We start from the raw sequence: 19,519 nt of genomic DNA, 5'->3' as shown, positions 1-19,519 counted from the left end.
ATTCGCAGAGTCAGCTTTCGCATCCAGTCAATCTGTCTTCAGCGCCTGGCTCCTAAGTACTGCTTGGGGTATCGGCTGACCCCAAGACTGAGCCCCGAGCTTGGCCCTGCCCGCTCCAAGCTTGTCGTGGAGGAAGAATGCACCTGGGTTGACAGCGGGGCTGCCCAGACGCTCCCCGCCTTCCCTTGGGAAGAGGAGGAGGATGCAGATTATCCCAGGGCGCTCGTTTGGAAGTCTAGAGTCTAAGTCCAGTCCCAGCCCAGTGACGTGAGCCCCTCCTGGGGCCTCAGTTTCTCAGAATGTAGAGGTCAGTCGGGCGGTTGGAAAGCTCACGTGTTCCTCGCTCGCGGAACCTTTGACGTGGCAGCTCCGGCGAGCAGACGGTGCGGCCGGAGCGCGGACCCAGCGGACCGAGGGGCGGGGCGAAGCGGCCTGGGCGGGGCGGGAGGCGGAGGCGCCGCGTAGGCCCGGGAGGCCGGCCCGGCCCGGCTGGGAGCTCGAGCCCCATGCGCCGCCGCCTCCCCCCAGGATGTTCCCCTCCCGGAGGAAAGCGGCGCAGCTGCCCTGGGAGGACGGCAGGTGAGCGGCGGCGGCCGGCCCGGGCCCCGTCCTCCGGGTGCCAGTCCTTTCCGGGCCGCCCCGCGGAATCGAGGAGCCCGAGGCCGTTGTCTCCGTCTCTGCGGGGCTCTCTGAGGGTTGTGGTTCTCCTTGAGGGTCACTGGATCTCTCTGTGTGGGTCTCTGTCTCTACTGGTCTCCGTCACTCCGCGGGTCTGTATTTCTCCGTTGACTCCCCTGTTTGAATTTGTTTCTTTCTTTCTTTACGAGTCTCTTTCTCTCATTGTGGGTCACTCTGTTTCTCCACTGGCCTCTCTCTTCGTGGAGCTCTCTGACTCCGCTGACCTCTCAGTGGATCTCTGTCTTTCTCTCTGTCCCTACTCTCTGAGGGTGTTTATTCCGTTTCTCTGGCCTCTGCCTCCCCCGTTGCATCCCCGTAGCCTCAGACCTTACCCTCCTCCCTCATCCTTCCCCATCCTTTGCTGACCGCCCAGAAGAACACACCGGACAGAAGCTCTGTATGTTCTGCCTGGCACTTACTAGGCATTCCTTACATAGAACATTAGTTCACTTCCTGTGCAGCTCTACTTAAATGGGGCCTGCTCCGTGTGTTAGGTGTGAGCTTGGTCCAGACCTTAGCTAATGATGTTTCCTATTAAAGCAGAATGAAGAGGGAGCTATTTGGCCACTTAGATTTGGGAAGACACCCACAAATCAGTCTTGAGATGTGCCCCCCAAACTCTTCTCACCCAGAATACATGATAGTGGGACTCCACCCAGTGAATGACACCTCATTCCCTTTATTTAAGTTTGCCAGTTGCCAAAAGATTCTGGAATATAGTGGGCACGACTCTTTACCATTAGGGATTTTTCAGACTTGGTGTTGAAGTAAGAAGACAGGAATAAAATAGAAAGAAAGCCTGGACTGTGGAATCAGGCATGGGTGGGAATCCTCTTTAATAGCCATGTGACCAGAAACAGATCACTTAATCCTTCCAACCTCAGCTTTTCTATTTCTGAAACAGGGATCATAACGTCCACCCTGCAGGGCTGTATGAGTATTGAAGATCATATATATACAGCTCTTGACGCTCTGCCTGGCACAGAGGAGGTACCACTTGTCTTTCAGTTACCTTTGCAGTTTGGAGGTTCTGTAATCAGAGCAGCTGAGTATTCAAACCCTGTATCACTGAGGCTTGTGTGAGGGAAGAAAGGAGAGGTAATGGAGGAGAATTTCCATTTCCTGATCCATTTCCATAAGCCTTTGAAACATAACCACATTCCCAGGAAAATATATTGATATCAGTTTGTGCTTTTGACACAGGGGTACAAAGATCCAAGCAACAGATGCTGGCTAATGTAGCAATTAAGAGTGCTGGCTCCAGAGCCAGCCTTCCTGGGTTTGAATCTACCTTTTAGTAGCCTTGGACCTATAGACTGATGGAGACAAACTCTCATCTCGTCTGCCCCTCAGAGCAGGGTGGCCTGGGTCTAGGAGCAGCTGGGACTGCACATCTGGAGTTGGCCACCAGGTGGCACCAGGAACAACAGTTCTCTGTCCACTGTCCTGGGGAATTGGGACTCGGCTCTGAAGTCAGTTGCTCAGCAGTTTGGGCCCTTAGAGCCATGATGGGATTGCTCATGGGAACGTGATCCTGGTAGGAAGAGGAAGCTGGACCAAAGGAACAGCATGTGAAAGTGCATGGAATGCCCAATCCATGCCATACCCCTGGATAATGGTCATTGTTTCTTTCCCCGAAGGTGGGATGTTTCCCCATGTCCATCTCCCTGGTCTCCACCCCTCCCCCAGAGACAGCCAGGAGGGCGAGAAAGAACCTGTAGAGGTTCCAGCTTTCCCAGGCCACTCGCAGGATTGGGCTCCACCCTTCCCCAGCGGAAACCCCCACCACAGGACAACGGGGGGTAAGTTAGGAGCCTTGCAAGGTGTCCTACTGGGCAACCTCTCTGCTGCGTGTGGGACCTTGCCTGGCTTCAGGGCTGCTGGCTTCCAGGTGGGCATTTGTGCCTCTGGAGAAAGGCAGGAGTTGGTCCAGCTCTAGTTTGTGACTTAAAAGCATGCCCTGACTGCTTGAACCCTTCCTGTAACTCACTTAGCAAGCCTTCTGCTGTCTGACCTGTGCTGGGGCCACAGATAGGAATCTGATTGCCTGTGGGTAAGTGCTTCAAACAGGGGAGTACCAGATACCATGGGAACACAAAGGAGAGAGTGTGTATCTCAGTTTATGTGCACGTGGGGGCAGGGGTCATGAGATGCTGGCCATGCCATTAGAGTTTGGCCCTGAAGGATCAGCGGGGAGCTCCCAGGCAGATAAAATAAGGAGGACATGTCAGGCAGAAGCAGCAGGCTATTTGAGGGCAGAAGCAGGAAGGAATATGGTGAGTGGAGAAGCTCTGAGTTACTCAGTATGATAGCACTGGGCTAGGGACAGGGAGTAACTGGAGATGGGGCGAGGTCACAGAGGGGCTTCACTTTCAGGCCAAGGGTTCCGCTATTATCTGATAAACAGAAGAGGATCATCCATGTGATTGAAGGGTAAGGACCAGATGAGACTTAAGCTAAAAGAGACACTGGTTGAGGAAGGATCAAAGGGACACTCAGGAATCTGTAAGACTTGGTAGCCAATTGGTGACTCTTAAAGGTTATAAAGTAGATTCCAGATTATTTCAGGGGAAGTAGTATAGAGGAAGCTTCCTTTTTCTTGGATTCCTCAGCTCCTCCTCCACTGCCCTCAGGAACTTCCAGAGAGAGGGGCAAAGGAATCAGGTGAATTCCACCTGCTTCTTAGTACTTTCTAACCTAAAGGGCAGTCTCTCCCAGAAATACTACCCCAATGTCTAACATACTCAGCTGTTTTTCTGTTTCTGAAATGAGCCTAGGTGCTGTACCCAGCCCTCATCTTTCTTTCCCTTGTCCGTCTCTCATCTCTTGTCACATGGGCTGCCTCTTGGACTGAAGCTTTGAGACTTGTTCAGTGAACTGCCACTGTCAGTTTGGGCCTTGCATTAGTTTGGGGGTAGGTCCCATCTTCCCAGAGTAAACGTTGGTCTTTTCACGAGGACTGATGCCGGCACACGCCCCTGTTTTGGGGAGCTTTCTCGTGTGAGAAGCAGGACAAAGCCAAGGGGGTAAACTTGGAGGGGAGCAAGTGTGGAAGGCAGTGGGTAGGATCTCTAAAGCGGGACTCCTGCCGTCAGCTCAGGACATGAGCCACTGTCCTGGGGAGGGGCAAGTGCAAGAGACAAGGAGCCTCATCCCTGCCCACGAGCAGCTCGTGGCCTGACCAGGACTCACTCACAGAAAGTAAGAGAGCATCGAGGGCCTGGGGCAGCTCTGTAACCTGAAAGTGGTCAGAGGATTTCCCGGAGGTGGGGTGCCACAAGCTGGACCTAGTGTGGTAAGCAGGATTCTGATCCTTGGTAGCAGCATGAGCAAAAGCATTGACGTTGCTTCTGCACTAATTCCCAGGCACTTGGGACAGACTAGTCACGTGCGCCCTACTTGTGGAGAAACCAGAGAAGGGGTCTGTCACAAGGCCCCAGTTCGGCCCTGCCCTTCTGACGCATCCCTTCTCTTGTCCCAGGTCCAGGTTGCTCCCCAGCGGCCTCCCCCGGAAATGCTCCGTCTTCCACCTCTTCGTTGCCTGTCTCTTATTAGGCTTCCTCTCCCTGCTCTGGCTGCAGCTCAGCTGCTCTGGCGATGTGGCCCGGGCAGCCAGCGGACAAGGGCAGGAGACCCCAGGCCCACCCCGGGTGTGCCCCCCAGAGCCACCCCCTGAGCACTGGGAAGAAGATGCATCATGGGGCCCCCATCGCCTGGCAGTGCTGGTGCCCTTCCGCGAACGCTTTGAGGAGCTCCTGGTCTTTGTGCCCCACATGCACCGCTTCCTGAGCAGGAAGAAGATCCAGCACCACATCTATGTGCTCAACCAGGTGGATCATTTCAGGTAGGGACTACCTCCCGACCCAGCACCCCTCTCCAGGGGCCTCACTTTGCCCAGACCTCTCAGGGCCTGCTCCCTTCCCAGCAATAGTCCAATGCCAGGTGGGCCACCTACGGCAGTGGCAGGAGGGTGGGAGGGAGCGTTCTCTCAGTGGGTGTGATGGGGATTTTTGGGGAGGTCCCTGAACTGATATTCATTTTTAAAAGATCCTGGGGCTGGCCCTGTGGCCAGGTAGTTGAGTTCAGCACACTCCACTTTGGCGGCCCAGGTTCAGTTCCTGGGCGCAGACCTGCACCACTCGTTGGTGGCCATGCTGTAGTGGCGACCCACATACAAAATAGAGGAAGACTGGCACAGATGTTAGCTCAGAGCCAATCTTCCTTAGCAAAAAAAAGAAAAAGAAAAAGGATCCCTGTGGTTGCTGTATGTGGAATAGATTATACCAGGACAAGAGAAGGGGTGGGAAGGCCTGTTGGGTGGTTTTGTAGTCGTCTGAGATGATGGTGTCTTGGCCAGCACGGTAGAAAGGTGGAAAGAAGTGATGTGGAGGAAGTGCAGACAGCGTTTGCTGGTGGATCAGCTGGTGAATCGGGAAAGGGAGGGTCAAGGCCAGGCTTTCAGGTTGTTCGCAGTCCGGTGTTATCCTAAAATCCTTGCCCTTACCAAAAACTGCTCCCCTCCATGATCACAATCCAAGCCTCTCACACTCCACCCCCAGCTCCTTTCCTGTCAACTCACTCCCACTGGGAGACATACTCCAACAATTCTTGGACCCCACCAGGCCCTTTAGTCTACGATCTTCCCAGTTTTCACTGCCCACCCTCCTTGTCCTCACTTTCTCCTCACCTGACTGGATTCCATGGCTCAGCATTAAAATCACTCTCCCGCACACACCTCAACTCCCCTGCCCCTTTCTGCCTGGCAGAACTCCCGCCTGACAAAACCTGACTCTGTCTACTCCACATCTGCACCTGGGCAGCTAGTTGTGGCTGGAGATACTGCTTGTGTACCTGACAATGCACTCTGGCCCAGGAAAGCCCTCAGCCGTGCCTGGAAGCCTCATTTGTCTAGTCTGCTGCCCCCCTCTCCGTGGCAGCCTTACACACCTTCTCTCCTCACTCCCTCCATCTTCACCCTCAGCTGATGACTTTGCTTTCTGTTGAGAAAACAGAACCAATTGGAAGAGAACTTGCCCAAGTCCCCATGCCCTCAACTGGCCCACCAGCTTCTGTGCATACGTCCCCGTGAATGTGCTGTCCCAGCTCCTTCCAGGACAGCACTTCTACTCTGGCACTGGATCCCTTGCCGCTCTCCTACTCAGGGGCATCACTCTAGCCATTGGCTCCTTTCTCTCCTGCATGATCAGTTTTTTCCTCCCTCCTGGAGCATTCATATCAGCATACAAACATACTGAAGAAGCTCCCATCTAAAAAGAAAAAAGGAAAAAAAAAGACCCCCTTGATCCCACATCCCCCACAGCTATGACCTCATTTCTCTGCTTCCCTTTATAGCAAAACTCCTTCCCTTTCTCGCCTTCGCTCTCTCAAACCTCTTCCACTCAGATGTTGACCCTGTCATGACACTGAAACAGCTCCGCTGACATCACCAGTGAGCCCACCTTGTTAGTCCAAAGGCCAGTGCTCAGCCTTCATCCTGTCGACCTCTCGGCAGCATTTGCCAAGTGAATTACTTCTTCCTTCTTAAACCTCCCGTTTGACCTCTGGGACAGCACTCTGTTCTCCTCCTTCCTCACTGGCCACCCCTCCCACCTTCTTTGCTGGTTCTGCCTCATGTCCCTGATTTCTCAACCTGGGTGCTCCTTGAGGCTCAGTGCTTGGGCATCCCCTTTCTGGCTATAGTCACTCCCTGGGGGATTTCATCCAGTCTCATGGCGTTAAATCCCATCTCTCCCCTGATGACTCCCAAGTCTGTATTCCCAGTCCAGATCTCTCTCCTAAACTCCAGACTTGCACATGCAGCTGCCTGCACAGCCTTTCATTTGGTAGTCTCAGAGGCATCTCACGCTTAACTGATCAGAACTGAATTCCTGATTTCCCACCCACCCCAGACCTGCTTCCCCTGCCCCCTTCCCCGTTTCAGGGAATGGCAGCTGCATGCTGCCACTTACTCAGGCCAGAGGCCTTGGAGTCATCCTCAACTCCTCTTTCCCCCACCAAACATACACATCCAGTCCATCAGTAAATACATCTAGAATCTGCCACTTCTCACTGTCTCCGCTGCTGCCCCCCTGAGCTAAATCACCACCATCTCTTGCCTGAATTATTGTGATAGCCTCTCCACTTTTCTCCCTGCTTCCACCCCTGGCCCTCCAGTCTTTTCTCAACACCACAACTAGAGCGATCCTGTTAAACCCTAAGTCACAGCATGTCATACCTCTGCTCTGAGCCTTCCAGTGGCTCCCATCTCACCCAGTGTCAGAGCCCAGGTCCATCAGCGGCCCATCACCCTCTGACTTCATCCCCTAAGCCCCCTCACATACTCTGCCTGGCTTCTTGGTGTCTGCTCCTGCCTCAGGCCTTGGCAGTCACTCTCCCCTCTGCTCAGAGCCCCATTCCTCCCATTTCCATGTGGCTCATTCTCACAGGCCTTCAGGTTTCTGCTCACATGTCACTCTCTTACCCTGACCCTCCCTGACCACTTGTCTACCAGAATAGCTGCCCCGCCCCCAGTAAGCTTTATCCTCCTCACCTGCTCTGCTATTCTCCACAGCACCTCCCACAGTCTGGCTTGTTACTATTTACTTGTTTATTTTGTCTCCTTTTATTAGAATGTCAGTGCCTTGAGGGCAGGGCTTTGAGTTCTCACTGCTGTTATGTCCAGAGCTCTGAGAAGTGTCTGGCACACAGGAGGTGCTCAGTAAACATTTGTGAGATGAGTGGAGGGGCAGACGTGCAGTGGGCAGCCCCACAGTGAACTCAGGGTTGGGTGGGAGAGGGGTGGAGGCACTGGGGGGTGCTGTGGAGGACAGGCTCTCATGCAGAGTTTAGGGGAGAGCAAGCTCACTGCCCCCCTGCATAGGTTCAACCGGGCAGCACTCATCAACGTGGGCTTCCTGGAGAGCAGCAACAGCACGGACTACATCGCCATGCATGACGTGGACCTGCTCCCTCTCAACGAGGAGCTGGACTACGGCTTCCCTGAGGCTGGGCCCTTCCACGTGGCCTCCCCGGAGCTCCACCCGCTCTACCACTACAAGACCTATGTCGGCGGCATCCTGCTGCTCTCCAAGCAGCACTACCAGCTGGTGAGGCCCAGCCCCACCTGCTCTGCTCAGAACCAGGGAGCGCCCACCTGGGCAGGGGCACTGGCAGGAGGAGCAGCAGTTCTGGGGCCGAGCAGGTGGAGGAGTCCTGCTAGGCCCAGCAGGGGAACCCAGGAGCAGTCAGAGACTTGAGAGAGGAGCAGGACTGAGCAAGTCAGTTAGGGAGGATTCTGCTGCAGTAACAAACCCCCATGCAAGCTGGCTTCAGAAGACTTGGGCTTCATTGGCTCTCAAAATGGAAAAGTCTGGATGGGGCTGGGGGAGGTGGGTCTGGCTGCAGGTATGGCCTGCCCAGCTCTCAGACAGTGTCACCAGGGCACAATTTCACCTTCCATCTCCCACCTCTGCCTTCTCTAGACTGGATTTATTTTTAGACATTCAGGGTGCACGGTGGTTGTCATGGCTGCAACCTGCATCCATCGAGGCCCAAGTTCAGTGGAAGATGGAGCCCCCTTCCCCAGCATCCCAGAGAGGAGTCCCAGAACTGCTTTATGCTGGCTCTTGATTGGCCCGCCTTGAGTCATGGGCCCATCCCTGAGTCAGTCACTGTAGCTGGGAGTGAGGGTAGGTGGGTGGGGTGGGAAGAACTCAGCGACCTCCATCTCCTGCTCCTCTCTTCAAGCTGTGGCTGAAACCAGCTTTATGTAAATGAAGCCCCAGGTTGGGTGGCAAAAATAGGTGTCTGCCGTAGAGCTCACACAGAGGAAGATACCAGGGCAGAGCCACCCCAGGAGAAATGGGAGTATGGGGCAGGCAGAAATCAAGCCGGAGTTGGCACTTCTGCCCATCATTAGCTCCCCAGAGAGGTCCCCTCCTGCCAATCATACATTAGTTTTTGAGAAACTAATCATCTCACACAAGTTCAAGGCCCCATTAGAACAGGCAAAGAGACTGGGATACACTGACTGTCCACCAGTACTGTAGAGGTTGTGGGAATTGTAAGCATCTGGGTGTCCAGAACTGCCAGGAGAGGATGAGGAGAGGGAGCCTGGCCTGGGAGGATGGGGCAAGTGACGCTGCCTGTCTCTGTGTCAGTGCAACGGGATGTCCAACCGCTTCTGGGGCTGGGGCCGCGAGGACGACGAGTTCTACCGGCGCATCAAAGGAGCCGGGCTCCAGGTGACACCCCACCCAGGGCCCTGCTATCTTCTCCACCATCATGGCTGCCCTGAGGTTCCCTTCTCTATCCTCAGATGAAGTTGCTGGGGCTTGGAAATGGCACCCCTGGCTCTGATCCCAGCCCTGCCCCCTGACTAGCACACCTCTTCTGTAGAATGGGAATGCAGGCCCCTCCTGTGGCCCATGGCAGGCAGTGGGAGCCCAAAGGACTAGTGTGAGGGCCAGGGCTCCAGGAGGGGCAGCCTGACCCAACTACCTTTGGCCTCCTTAGCTTTTCCGCCCCTCGGGAATCACAACTGGGTACAAGACATTTCGCCACCTGCATGACCCAGCCTGGCGGAAGAGGGACCAGAAGCGCATCGCAGCTCAAAAACAGGTGCTGGCTGGCCCCCTGATTGGGGACGGATAGGTGGTGATGTGGGGAACCAGTAGGCCCAAGCAGTTCACAAGTTCTCCTTGGGCCCCAGATGGCCCTGTCCTCCCCTGCTTGGCCCAGGTCAGTCAATGGGCATTCTGCTTGGGCCCATGCCCTGCTCTGGTGGCTGCCATGGGCACCAGGGAACTGTGGGTCAGCTGAGATTTCAGAGTCCTTGCAGGCTGGTAGGGGGGTGGGACTCAGCTGAAGGTGCCAGAATCCTAGTCAGACTTGCAACACTGGAGTCCCTATCCCTCAAACAGCCTTTTCTGTAGGAGCCATACTAGTCTAACTGAAAAATCCCTGCTCTCCTGCTTACTAGTCAGGGGCAGCCATGGGCAAAACTTCACATCTCTGAGCTTCACTTCCTCCTCTCTTCAGTGGGGTTCATAGGACCTCTGATGATGAGGTTGTGGGGGATCAGTGGACAGCTGGCACCCACAAAGCCCTGAGTACATGCTCTCTCCCCCTTTCATTCCCAGGAGCAATTCAAGGTGGACCGGGAGGGAGGCCTGAGCACTGTGAAGTACCATGTGGATTCCCGTACAGCCCTGTCTGTGGGAGGGGCCCCCTGCACTGTTCTCAACATCATGTTGGACTGTGACAAGGCTGCCACCCCCTGGTGCACATTTGGCTGAGTTGGCTGGACAGTAAGGAAGGCTGTGCCTGGATGCCACACTGCTACTCAGGACCAAGACAAAGCCTCAGGCCCTGGGCCCACCTCCAACAGGATGTGGAGTGGCCTGAAGTAGCGGACAGCAAACCACGTGTTTGCAGCAGCCCAGCCCCCAGAGGCAGGCTTGAGCCGGGACAGGACACACACAGGGTGCCTGGGACGCTGCTAGCAATAAACAGTGATGGAAGAGGCTAGGATGTGGCTCCTGCCTGGGACTCTCTGCCTTGCCTCCTGCTTGCCCTGCTCTGCCCTCCTTCGCGTGCTGAGACCTGCGGGCTTTGTTCCTTCCCCTGGACCGCCTCGTGCAGAGGTACAGTTTAGAAGGCAGGCCACTGACGTGGGTGGCCAGGGTGTTTGGGAGGGTCAAAACTGCAGAAACCAGAATGCAAGCCCCGCAGAAGGGGGATAGCTGAGGCCAGCTCCAGCTGGTTGTGACTATACGGTAATGTGGGCCTAGTGTTGCCAGATCTTCTGATTTTTCAGAAGAAACTAGAATTCTGGACTCTTAAGTGAAATTGGTTAATTTTTAAATGATAGCAATGAATTGAAACTTTTAAAAAGTATGGCAGGCCAAACAAAATGTGTTGTGGACCACTAGTTTGTCACCTGTGGCTGAGGGGAAGGGCATGGGGCAAAAGATGACACCTCTCTTAGTTATAAGCTGGCAAGGAGTTGAGGCAGGGCTGGGGACGACAAGACCAGGGGAAGCTCAAGTGGGAGAGAAGCCAGAGGCACAGGTTCCTGTCACCTCCCACAGCCCTCCAGGCTTTGCTGCCCTTCTGGGCAGTCTGACCGCTGCCAGGCTCTGGTGGGCTCAGACTCTGGAGCGGGGCTTCATCCTGCCTCATTGAGATGGACAGAAACAGATCCACAGGACTAGACTTAGAGTAGGCAGTGTGCGTTGGCAATGACTCGGTCGTGGCTTGAGGGAGGGAAGAGCACATTTGTGCGGTGGGAGGAGGAAGATAGGAGAAGTAGGAGAATCCCTGGAGTGTTCCCACAGTACGATGGGGGACTAGCAGTGAGCACCAAATGCCAGGGAGAGCTGAAGGAGGGGAGCTGAGGGAGACCATGGAATTGGGGAGTGACCTGGAGGAAGCATTTGGAGGGAAGCCTGGGGCCAACGAGAGTGGGGGTGGGGAGCCCTGCACGGTAGATCAGTCCTTCAAGGTGTCTGACTACCAGGGATTTGGGGCAGAAGTAAGAGGAGATTTGGGACCAGTTAAGGTTGGTTTGCTTAACTATAGGGCACCTGCAATGCTGGAGAAGGAAGAGATTGAGGTCCCAGAGTTCAGTAGGGTGGATTCAACAGCTCTGGTCCAAAAAAACTCCTCCTCTGAGGATGGAGGCCACACGGGGCTGCTGTGTGTAGTTGCAGGGGTTGTGCACTGTACATCCTGTGCATAAGCCAAGAGATTTAAGCAAAGATGAGTGGAGTGAAGCTTCAGGTTCCACATAACTGTTCAGACATATAACCAAGGGTCCTTGTGATTCCAAATTGACCTCAGCCAGCGATTCAGCTTCACTCACTACACGGAGGGGCAAACAGCCATGATTATAGTACAAGAGTGATGGGAGGGACTTTCTCAACTTGAGGCCCAGGAGAGGGGAATGGATGCTTTCTGTATGCCAGTCTCCCTGGCTGTGTCATCTTGGACTTATGTAACATGAGGGCATAACACCAGCCTCTTGGAGTTGGTGGGAATGGATATGACATCAGAGCCCCCAGCTCTGTACTCACCGGGCCCATAGGAAGACCTGAAAAATGGGGGGGTTCCTTCCTTTCCACCTGCACCAGGGGAGTGGACTGAGCAGAAGAAAAGCAAGATCGTCCAACTCAGCCTGGGCTGGGGTGCATCTCCAACCCCACCATGGCCACTGCCACCACCTCCATCATCGAGGCACCATCAGTGCCTTGGGCCAGGCCTGATGTAACCCAAATCTGCAACTCCCCTCACTCCCCAGCCCCAGCCTCCACCAAGCCATTCCAGGAGAGTGGGAGAGGGCTGAGCCGTGGTTGGCAAGGGGAAGAAGCAGATGGCTCCTCTGCTTTCTCAGCGCCTTGGTTGCCTCCTCTGTGGAGTGGAACTAACATCCCTGCCTCACTGGCCAGGGTGTGGATGAAATGAAGCCAGGAGATAGGAGCACTGGGCACAGCGCTTGGCCCATGTGGTTGTTGTGATCATAACAACTAGCACTTGTGGAACATTCACCACATCAGAAATGCTTTACATTGCATTATTTCCCTTAGGCCTCTCTACCTAAGAGCTAGGTCCTATGTATTACCCTGTTTTATAGATGAGGATGGTGAAGCACAGAGAGGTAAGTAGCTTGCCCAAGGTCACAGAGCTGATAAGTGGTGGAGCTTGGGATTTGGGCCCCTGCAGTCTACCTTCAGAGCCAGGTTCCTTCACCCCTGGCCTATATAGCAGGTGCCCATGCACAGAGGCTCCTTCCCCTCCAGACCTTCCCTCCTCTCCCTAGCTGGAGAGGGCTGACTGGGAGTGCTGGCCAATGTGGTCTGATGTCCCTCCCACCTCTGGGACAAAAGCAGGGCCATGGGGGAGATTCAGAGTGTCTGCCTCATGCTTCCTCTGCCTGGAGTAAGATGGGGATTTGGCTGTTGGCGAGGTCCCTTGGGGCATCAGTGGGAACCAGAGCATGACACTGTGCCTGAGGAATGTACAGGTGCTTGGGGAAGGCCCACCCCTAAGGAGGTGAGGTCTTCCTGGTGGAGTCAGTTTGCCAGTCAGGATGGGAAGGGCTTCTGGAGGGAACAGCATGTGCAAGGCAGAAAGACTGGAGGAAGCATGTATGTTCAGGGACCTGGGAGTAGTTCAAGGTGTCCCTAGTACCCCAATATTGTATAGGTATGGGGGGAGGCAGGCAGCAGAGGGAAGGTTAGGGTGAACCATGAAGATCTATGAATGCCACACTGAGCAACTTGTACTTTATTCTATGGGTGCAAGATTTCTGAGCAGGGAGAGATATATGGTTAGATATTAGTTATAGAAAGAACCTTTAGGGCAGGATCCAGGTGGACTGTAGGATAGAGTCTGGAGGAGGGAGAGAGATAATGAAGCCAGAATGAGTCAGTGAAGGGGGGTGGCGGTGTCCGCTGAGCCCCTGGGGGCTGCAGGAGCCAGGATCAATGGTATACCATTGGTCCTTCCCTTCACAGAGGGTCTGCTTCCCTGCACACTCTTTCCCAAAAGACCAAATGGATATACACTGCCTTTGTGCGATCTCAGCCCTCATGCCTTGAGAGCATTAAAACAACAACAACAACAAAAAAACCAAAGAAAAAGCAACTTCTGGTTTCAGCTTCAACATGTAAAGAGCTTGTTAGTCATCATTCCCATCCTATGACAAGAAAAAAACTCAACAAACTGAAAAGCAACTACTTTTCTTGGGCCTATCAGAGAACTGAAGTTGCAGGGCAAACTGCCACCCCAAAATCTGGAGAGCCAGGAAAATACAGTCACAGCCAAGATCAGCTGACCTAGAGCAGAAGACGCAGAACCACAAACTGGGAGTAATACTTAAGTGGTAATTTTGACAAACTGATGGAGGCTGAGTATGGTGAAGAGCCAAGAAAAATCCCCTCCCGTCTCTATAAGGGGAAAGGGAAAAGTAACCATTTAAAAATATGCCCACAGCAGTCCCCCTGACAAAAGCCTACTCTCCAGGTAAAAAGACTATCAGAGCCTTTTCTCTCAGGGGATAGAACAATCACCCAACTCCAGCCCCCTCTAGCCTTTCTGCCACACCTCAGGAAGGGGGGAAAAAGCTCAGAGACCCCTGTGAAGGTCACAACCAGGGACACAGACCCACTAAAAGACTGAGATTTAATCATAAAATTATAAAATGCTTCCCCTTCCCTAAACCTTACCACCATGTCAACAGGGCTGCAGTATAACAATAGTGGATTACAGCTGAAAGAGCTTCAAGGCACAGACTGTATTAAAGAAGTTCTTGGGGAAACCCAAAGTCAGTAGAGGAGAACAACACCAAGGACACTAGAGGAATTTAAAGCCACTGGCACCTAAAGCTACAACAAACATTAAAGTCAGTCCAACTCCTAGGCAGACTGTCATCACACCTCACATTAAAAGTTGTTTACATCAGTCCCTTTACCCAATAAATTGTATATTATAAGGCACACTAAAAGGCAAGGGAAAAACAGACTAAAGAGACAAAGCAAGCATCAAACCAAACTCAAATATGACACATTTTGGAATTATCAACTAGGAAATTTTAAATAACTAAGACTAATATATTAAGGGCTCTAATGGAAAAAGTAGACAATATGCAAGAACAGATGGGTAATGTAAACAAAGAGATAGAACTCAAAGAATCAAAGGAGTTGCTAGAAATCAAAAACACTGAAATGATGAAGAATGCCTTGATGGGATCATCAGTAGATTAGACACAGACAAGGAAAGAACCATTGAGCTGAAGATAATGTCTATAGAAACTTCCCAACTGAAATGCAAAGAGAAAAAAAAAAAATCCAAGAACTGAGACAATTTCAAAAGGTGTAACACAGGAACAATTGGAATATCATGAGGAGAACAGAGCAGGAGAGATATTTCATGTAATAATGACTGAGAATTTTCCAAAATGAATGGCAGATATCAAACCACAGATCCAGAAAGCTTAGAGAAAAGCAGGATAAATAACCCCTGAAAATCAACACCTAGGCATATCATATTGAAACTGTAGAAAACCAAAGAAAAACATAAAATCTTGAAGGAAGACATGGGGGGAAAAACCCTAGCTTACTTATACAGGGAAAGGATAAGAATTACAGCCTTGTCTGTAACCATACAAGCAAGAAGAGAGTGGATTTTAAATATTGAAAGAAAAAACTACATCAACCTAGAATTCTACATCCATTGAAAGTATTCTTCAAAAGGGAAGGAGAGGGGCTGGCTCCATGGCGTAGTGGTTAAGTACGGCGTGCTCTGCTTCGGCGGCCCAGGTTTGCAGGTTCGGATCCCGGGTGCGGCCCTACACTGCTTGTCAACCATGCTGAGGCGGCGACCCACATATGAAATAGAGGAAAACTGGCACAGTTGTTAGATCATGGCTAATCTTCCTCAAGCAAAAAAAGAGGAAGATTGGCAACAGATGTTAGCTCAGGGCAAATCTGCCTCACCAAAAAAAAAAAAAAAAAAAAGAGACGTGTACTTAGTAAAAAGCCACTGAGTTGTACACTTTACGATGGTTAAAATGGTGAAATTTATGTTATGTGAATTTTACTGCAATGAAAAAAAAATATATGGATAAATACCTTGTCAGACAGAAAAAAATGAGGATATTTACTGCCAGCAGAACTGCTTTGTGAGAAATGTTAAAAGAAGTTCTTCATGGGGCCGGCCCTGTGGCTTGGCAGTTAAGTGCACGTGCTCTGCTACTGGTGGCCTGGGTTCGAATCTCGGATGCGCACTGATGCACCGCTTGTCCGGCCATGCTGAGGCCACGTCCCACATACAGCAACTAGAAGGATGTGCAACTATAACATACAACTATCTACTGGGGCTTTGGGGGGGAAAAAAAAAGGAGGAGGATTGGCAACAGATGTTAGCTCAGAGCCGGTCTTCCTCAGCAAAAAAAGAGGAGGATTAGCATGGATGTTAGCTCAGGGCTGATCTTCCTCACAAAAAAAAAAAAAAGAAGAAGTTCTTCAATGAGAAGGAAATGATATAGGTCAGAAACTTAGATCTACATTAAAAAAAAGAAGAGTGTCAAAAAAGGAATAAATGAAGGTAATATAAAATATTTTATTTTTCTTATTCTTAATTGATCTCATAGATAACTGTTCAAAGTAACAATAGTAACAACGTGTTGGAGGACTATAGTGTAGGAATAAGGAAATGAATGATAGCAATGTTATAAGGGTCAGGAGAGAGGAACTGGGAAAACTTTGTTATAAGGTATCTGCGCTACCTGTGAGTGGTAAAGTGTAATTTGAAAGTGGACTTAGATTAGTTGTAAATATATATTGCAAACTCTAGAGCAATGAGTTAAAATGTTTTAAAAGCAGTATAATTGATATGCTAAGAGAGGAAAGAAAATGGAATCATATAAAATTCTCAATTAAAACCAGAGAAGACAGAAAAAGAGGGGTAGATAAGAAAAAGAAACAAAGACAAGTGCAACTAATAGAAAACAGTTAAAGATATCGCAGATATTAATCCAATTATATAAATAATCATTTTAAATGTGAGGTCTAAATATACCAATTAGAAGACAAACTCAGTAGACTGGAAAAAAAAAAAAGACTCAACTATAAGTTGTGTACAAGAAACCCACTTTAAAGACACAAATGGATTAAAAGTAAAGGGATGGAGGGACCGGCCCCGTGGCTTAGTGGTTAAGTGCGCACGCTCCGCTACCGGTGGCCTGGGTTCGGATCCTGGGAGCGCACTGATGTACTGCTTCTCTGGCCATGCTGAGGCCGCGTCCCACATACAGCAACTAGAAGGATGTGCAGCTATGACATACAACTATCTACCGGAGCTTTGGGGGGGGAAAAAAAAGGAGGAGGATTGGCAATAGATGTTAGCTCAGAGCCGGTCTTCCTCAGCAAAAAGAGGAGGATTAGCATGGATGTTAGCTCAGGGCTGATCTTCCTCACACACACACACAAAAAAGTAAAGGGATGGAGAAAGAAATACAATGCTAATACTAATCTTGAGTACCTATATTAATTTCAGACAAAGCAGACTTCAGAGTGAGGAAAATTATTGTGGATAAAGAGGGGCATTATATAATGATAAAGAGGTCAATACTTCAAGAAGACATTGTTAAATCCTTAACGTGTATGTACCTAAAAACAGAGCATCAAAATATGTGAGGCAAAAACTGATGGAATTGCAAGAGAAATAGACAAATCCACTATTATAGTTGGTGACATCAACACCTTTCTACCAGTAATTGACAGATCCAACAGGCAAAAGATCAGTAAGGATATAGCTGGACTGAAGACCACAGCAATCCATTGAATCTAATTGACATTTATGGAATATTTCATCCAACAACAGCAGAATACACATTCTTCTCAAGCTCACATGGAACATTCACCAAGATGGACAACATATTTGGCCGTAAACACACCTTAACAAATTTAAAAGAATGGTAACCATACAAAGTGTGCTCTCAGATGAAATTAAACTAGAAATCAAAAACAGAAAGATAGGTGGAAAATCCCCAAATAATTGGAGATTAAACAAAACACTTCTAAATAACAGATGAGTCAAAAATTAAAATATTTTGAACTAAATAAAGATGAAAATACAACCTATCAAAATTTGTGGGATGCAGTGAAAGTAGTGCTTAGAGGGAAATTTATAGCATTGAATGCATATATTAGAAAAGAAGATATAAAATCAATAATCTAAGCTTCCACCTTAGGAAGCTAGAGAACAAAGATCAATGTAAGCCTAAAGCAAGCAAAAGAATAGAAATAAAAATTAGAGTGGAAATCAATGAAATTGAAAACAGGAAATTAATACAAAAAAATCAATGAAACCAAAATCTTGTTCTTTGAAAAGGTCAATAAAATTGATAAACCTCTAGCTAGGCTAACTAAGAAAAAAGAAAAGACACAAATTACTAATATCAGAAATGAGAGAAGACTCATCACTACTGATCTCATGGATGTTAAAAGGATAACAAAGGATAATTATGATCAACTCTATGCCCACAAATTTGATAACTTAGATGAAATGGACCAATTTCTTAAAAGATACAAACAACCAAAACTCATAAGAGGAAACAGATTATTTGAATAGGCCTATATATATTATAGAAATTGAATCAACAATAATAACTTTCAAAAAAAGAAACACCAGGCCCAGATGGTTTCACTGGTAAATTCTAGAAAACACTGAAGGAAGAAATGACACCAATCCTCTAAAATCTCTTTCAGAAAATAGAAACAGAGGGAATACTTCCTAACTCATCCTATGAAGCTAGCATTTCCCTGATACCAAAACCAGATAAAGACATTAGAAGAAAGGAAAACTACAGACCGATATCTCTCATGAACATAGATCCAAAAATCTGCAACAAAATATTAGCAAATTGAATCCAACAATGTATAAAAATAATTATACACCACAACCTAATAGGATGTATTTTATTTTTTAATTAATTAATTAAATTATTTTTTTGCTGAGGAATAATTTGCTCTGAGCTAACATCTGTTGCCAATCTTCCTCTTTTTTTTTTTTTTTTTGCTTGAGGAAGATTAGCCCTGAGCTAACATCTGTGTCAGGCCTCCTCTATTTTGTATGTGGGTCACCGCCACAGCATGGCTGGCAAGTGGTGTAGGTCCGCACCCAGGATCTGAACCCACGAACCCAGGCCGCCAAAGCGGAGCACACCGAATGCAACCACTAGGCCACAGGGCTGGCCCCTCTAATGGGATTTAATCCATATGTGTGAGACAGGTTCAACATTTTCACTTGTAACCCATGACATCAACAGTCTAAAGGAGAAAAACTATACGATCATATCAATAGATGCAGAAAAAGCATTTGACACACTCAAACACCCATTTATCATAAAAACTCTTAGCAAACTAGGAATAGAAAGAGACTTCGTCAACTTGATAAAGAACATCTACAAAAACTCTATAGCTAATATCATACTTAATGGTGAGAAATTGGATACTTTCCCTTAAGAGCAAGGACAAGGCAAGAATGTTCCCTTCACCTTTCCTATTCAACATTGTTCTGGATGTCCTAGCTAGTGCAATAAGAAAAGGAAACAAAAGATACAGATTTGGAGGAAGATATAAAACTTTCTTTGTTTACAAGTGACATGTTTGTCTATGTAGAAAATCTCAAAGAATAGACAAACTTCTGAAATTAATATGATAATAGTAAGGTCACAGGATACAAGATTAATATACTAAATTTAATTGCTTTCTGATAAATGAACAATTGGAATTTTAAATTAAAAACTCAATATCAGGGCCGGCCCCGTGGCTTAGCGGTTAAGTGCGCGCGCTCTGCTGCCAGCGGCCCAGGTTCGGATCCCGGGTGCGCACCGACGCACCGCTCCTCCGGCCATACTGAGGCCGCATCCCACATACGGCAACTAGAAGGATGTGCAGCTGTGACAGACAACTATCTACTGGGGCTTTGGGGAAAAAATAAATAAATAAAATCTTTAAAAAAAAAAAAAACTCAATATCATTTACAATAGCACCAAAAAAAAGAAATATTTAGGTATAAATCTAACAAAATATATAGGACCTATATCCAGAAAACTACAAAATTCTGATGAAAGAAATCAATGAAGATCTAAATAAATGGAGAGACATTCCATGTTCATGGATTGGAAGACTTAATATTGTTAAGATTTTAATTCTTCCCACCTTGAGCTATAGTCAATCCAATCCCAGTCAAAATCCCAGCAAGTTATTCTGTAGATATCAACAAACTGACTCGAAAGTTTATAAGATCCAGAACACTGAAGAAGAACCAAGTTGGA

The 19,519-nt window shown here is 49.1% G+C and overlaps 1 protein-coding gene across 4 annotated transcripts; it reads left to right on the top strand.

Annotated features, from left to right (window-relative positions):
- The first annotated feature begins 448 nt into the window (after positions 1-448).
- B4GALT7 (beta-1,4-galactosyltransferase 7) lies at positions 449-19,211 on the top strand. Of its 4 annotated transcripts, none has more exons than XM_004428450.3 (6): positions 449-579; positions 4,160-4,522; positions 7,559-7,784; positions 8,838-8,921; positions 9,193-9,297; positions 9,819-19,211. In XM_004428450.3, exons 1-6 carry the CDS (start codon positions 530-532, stop codon positions 9,972-9,974), a joined length of 984 nt encoding a protein of 327 aa, XP_004428507.1. In that variant the 5' UTR covers positions 449-529; the 3' UTR covers positions 9,975-19,211. The 4 variants fall into 4 exon arrangements, with proteins under 4 accessions (XP_004428507.1, XP_087285404.1, XP_014641546.1 ...); XM_087429279.1 differs by lacking the exon at positions 449-579 and adding an exon at positions 610-2,480; XM_087429278.1 differs by lacking the exon at positions 8,838-8,921.
- Positions 19,212-19,519: the final 308 nt, after the last annotated feature.

This window comes from Ceratotherium simum, chromosome 4 (assembly GCF_057802395.1).
Source record: "Ceratotherium simum simum isolate JZ-2026a chromosome 4, ASM5780239v1, whole genome shotgun sequence".
NCBI lineage: Eukaryota > Metazoa > Chordata > Mammalia > Perissodactyla > Rhinocerotidae > Ceratotherium > Ceratotherium simum.
The sequence above is the reverse complement of the archived record's forward strand: the minus strand, read 5'-3'. Positions and strand labels throughout refer to the sequence as shown.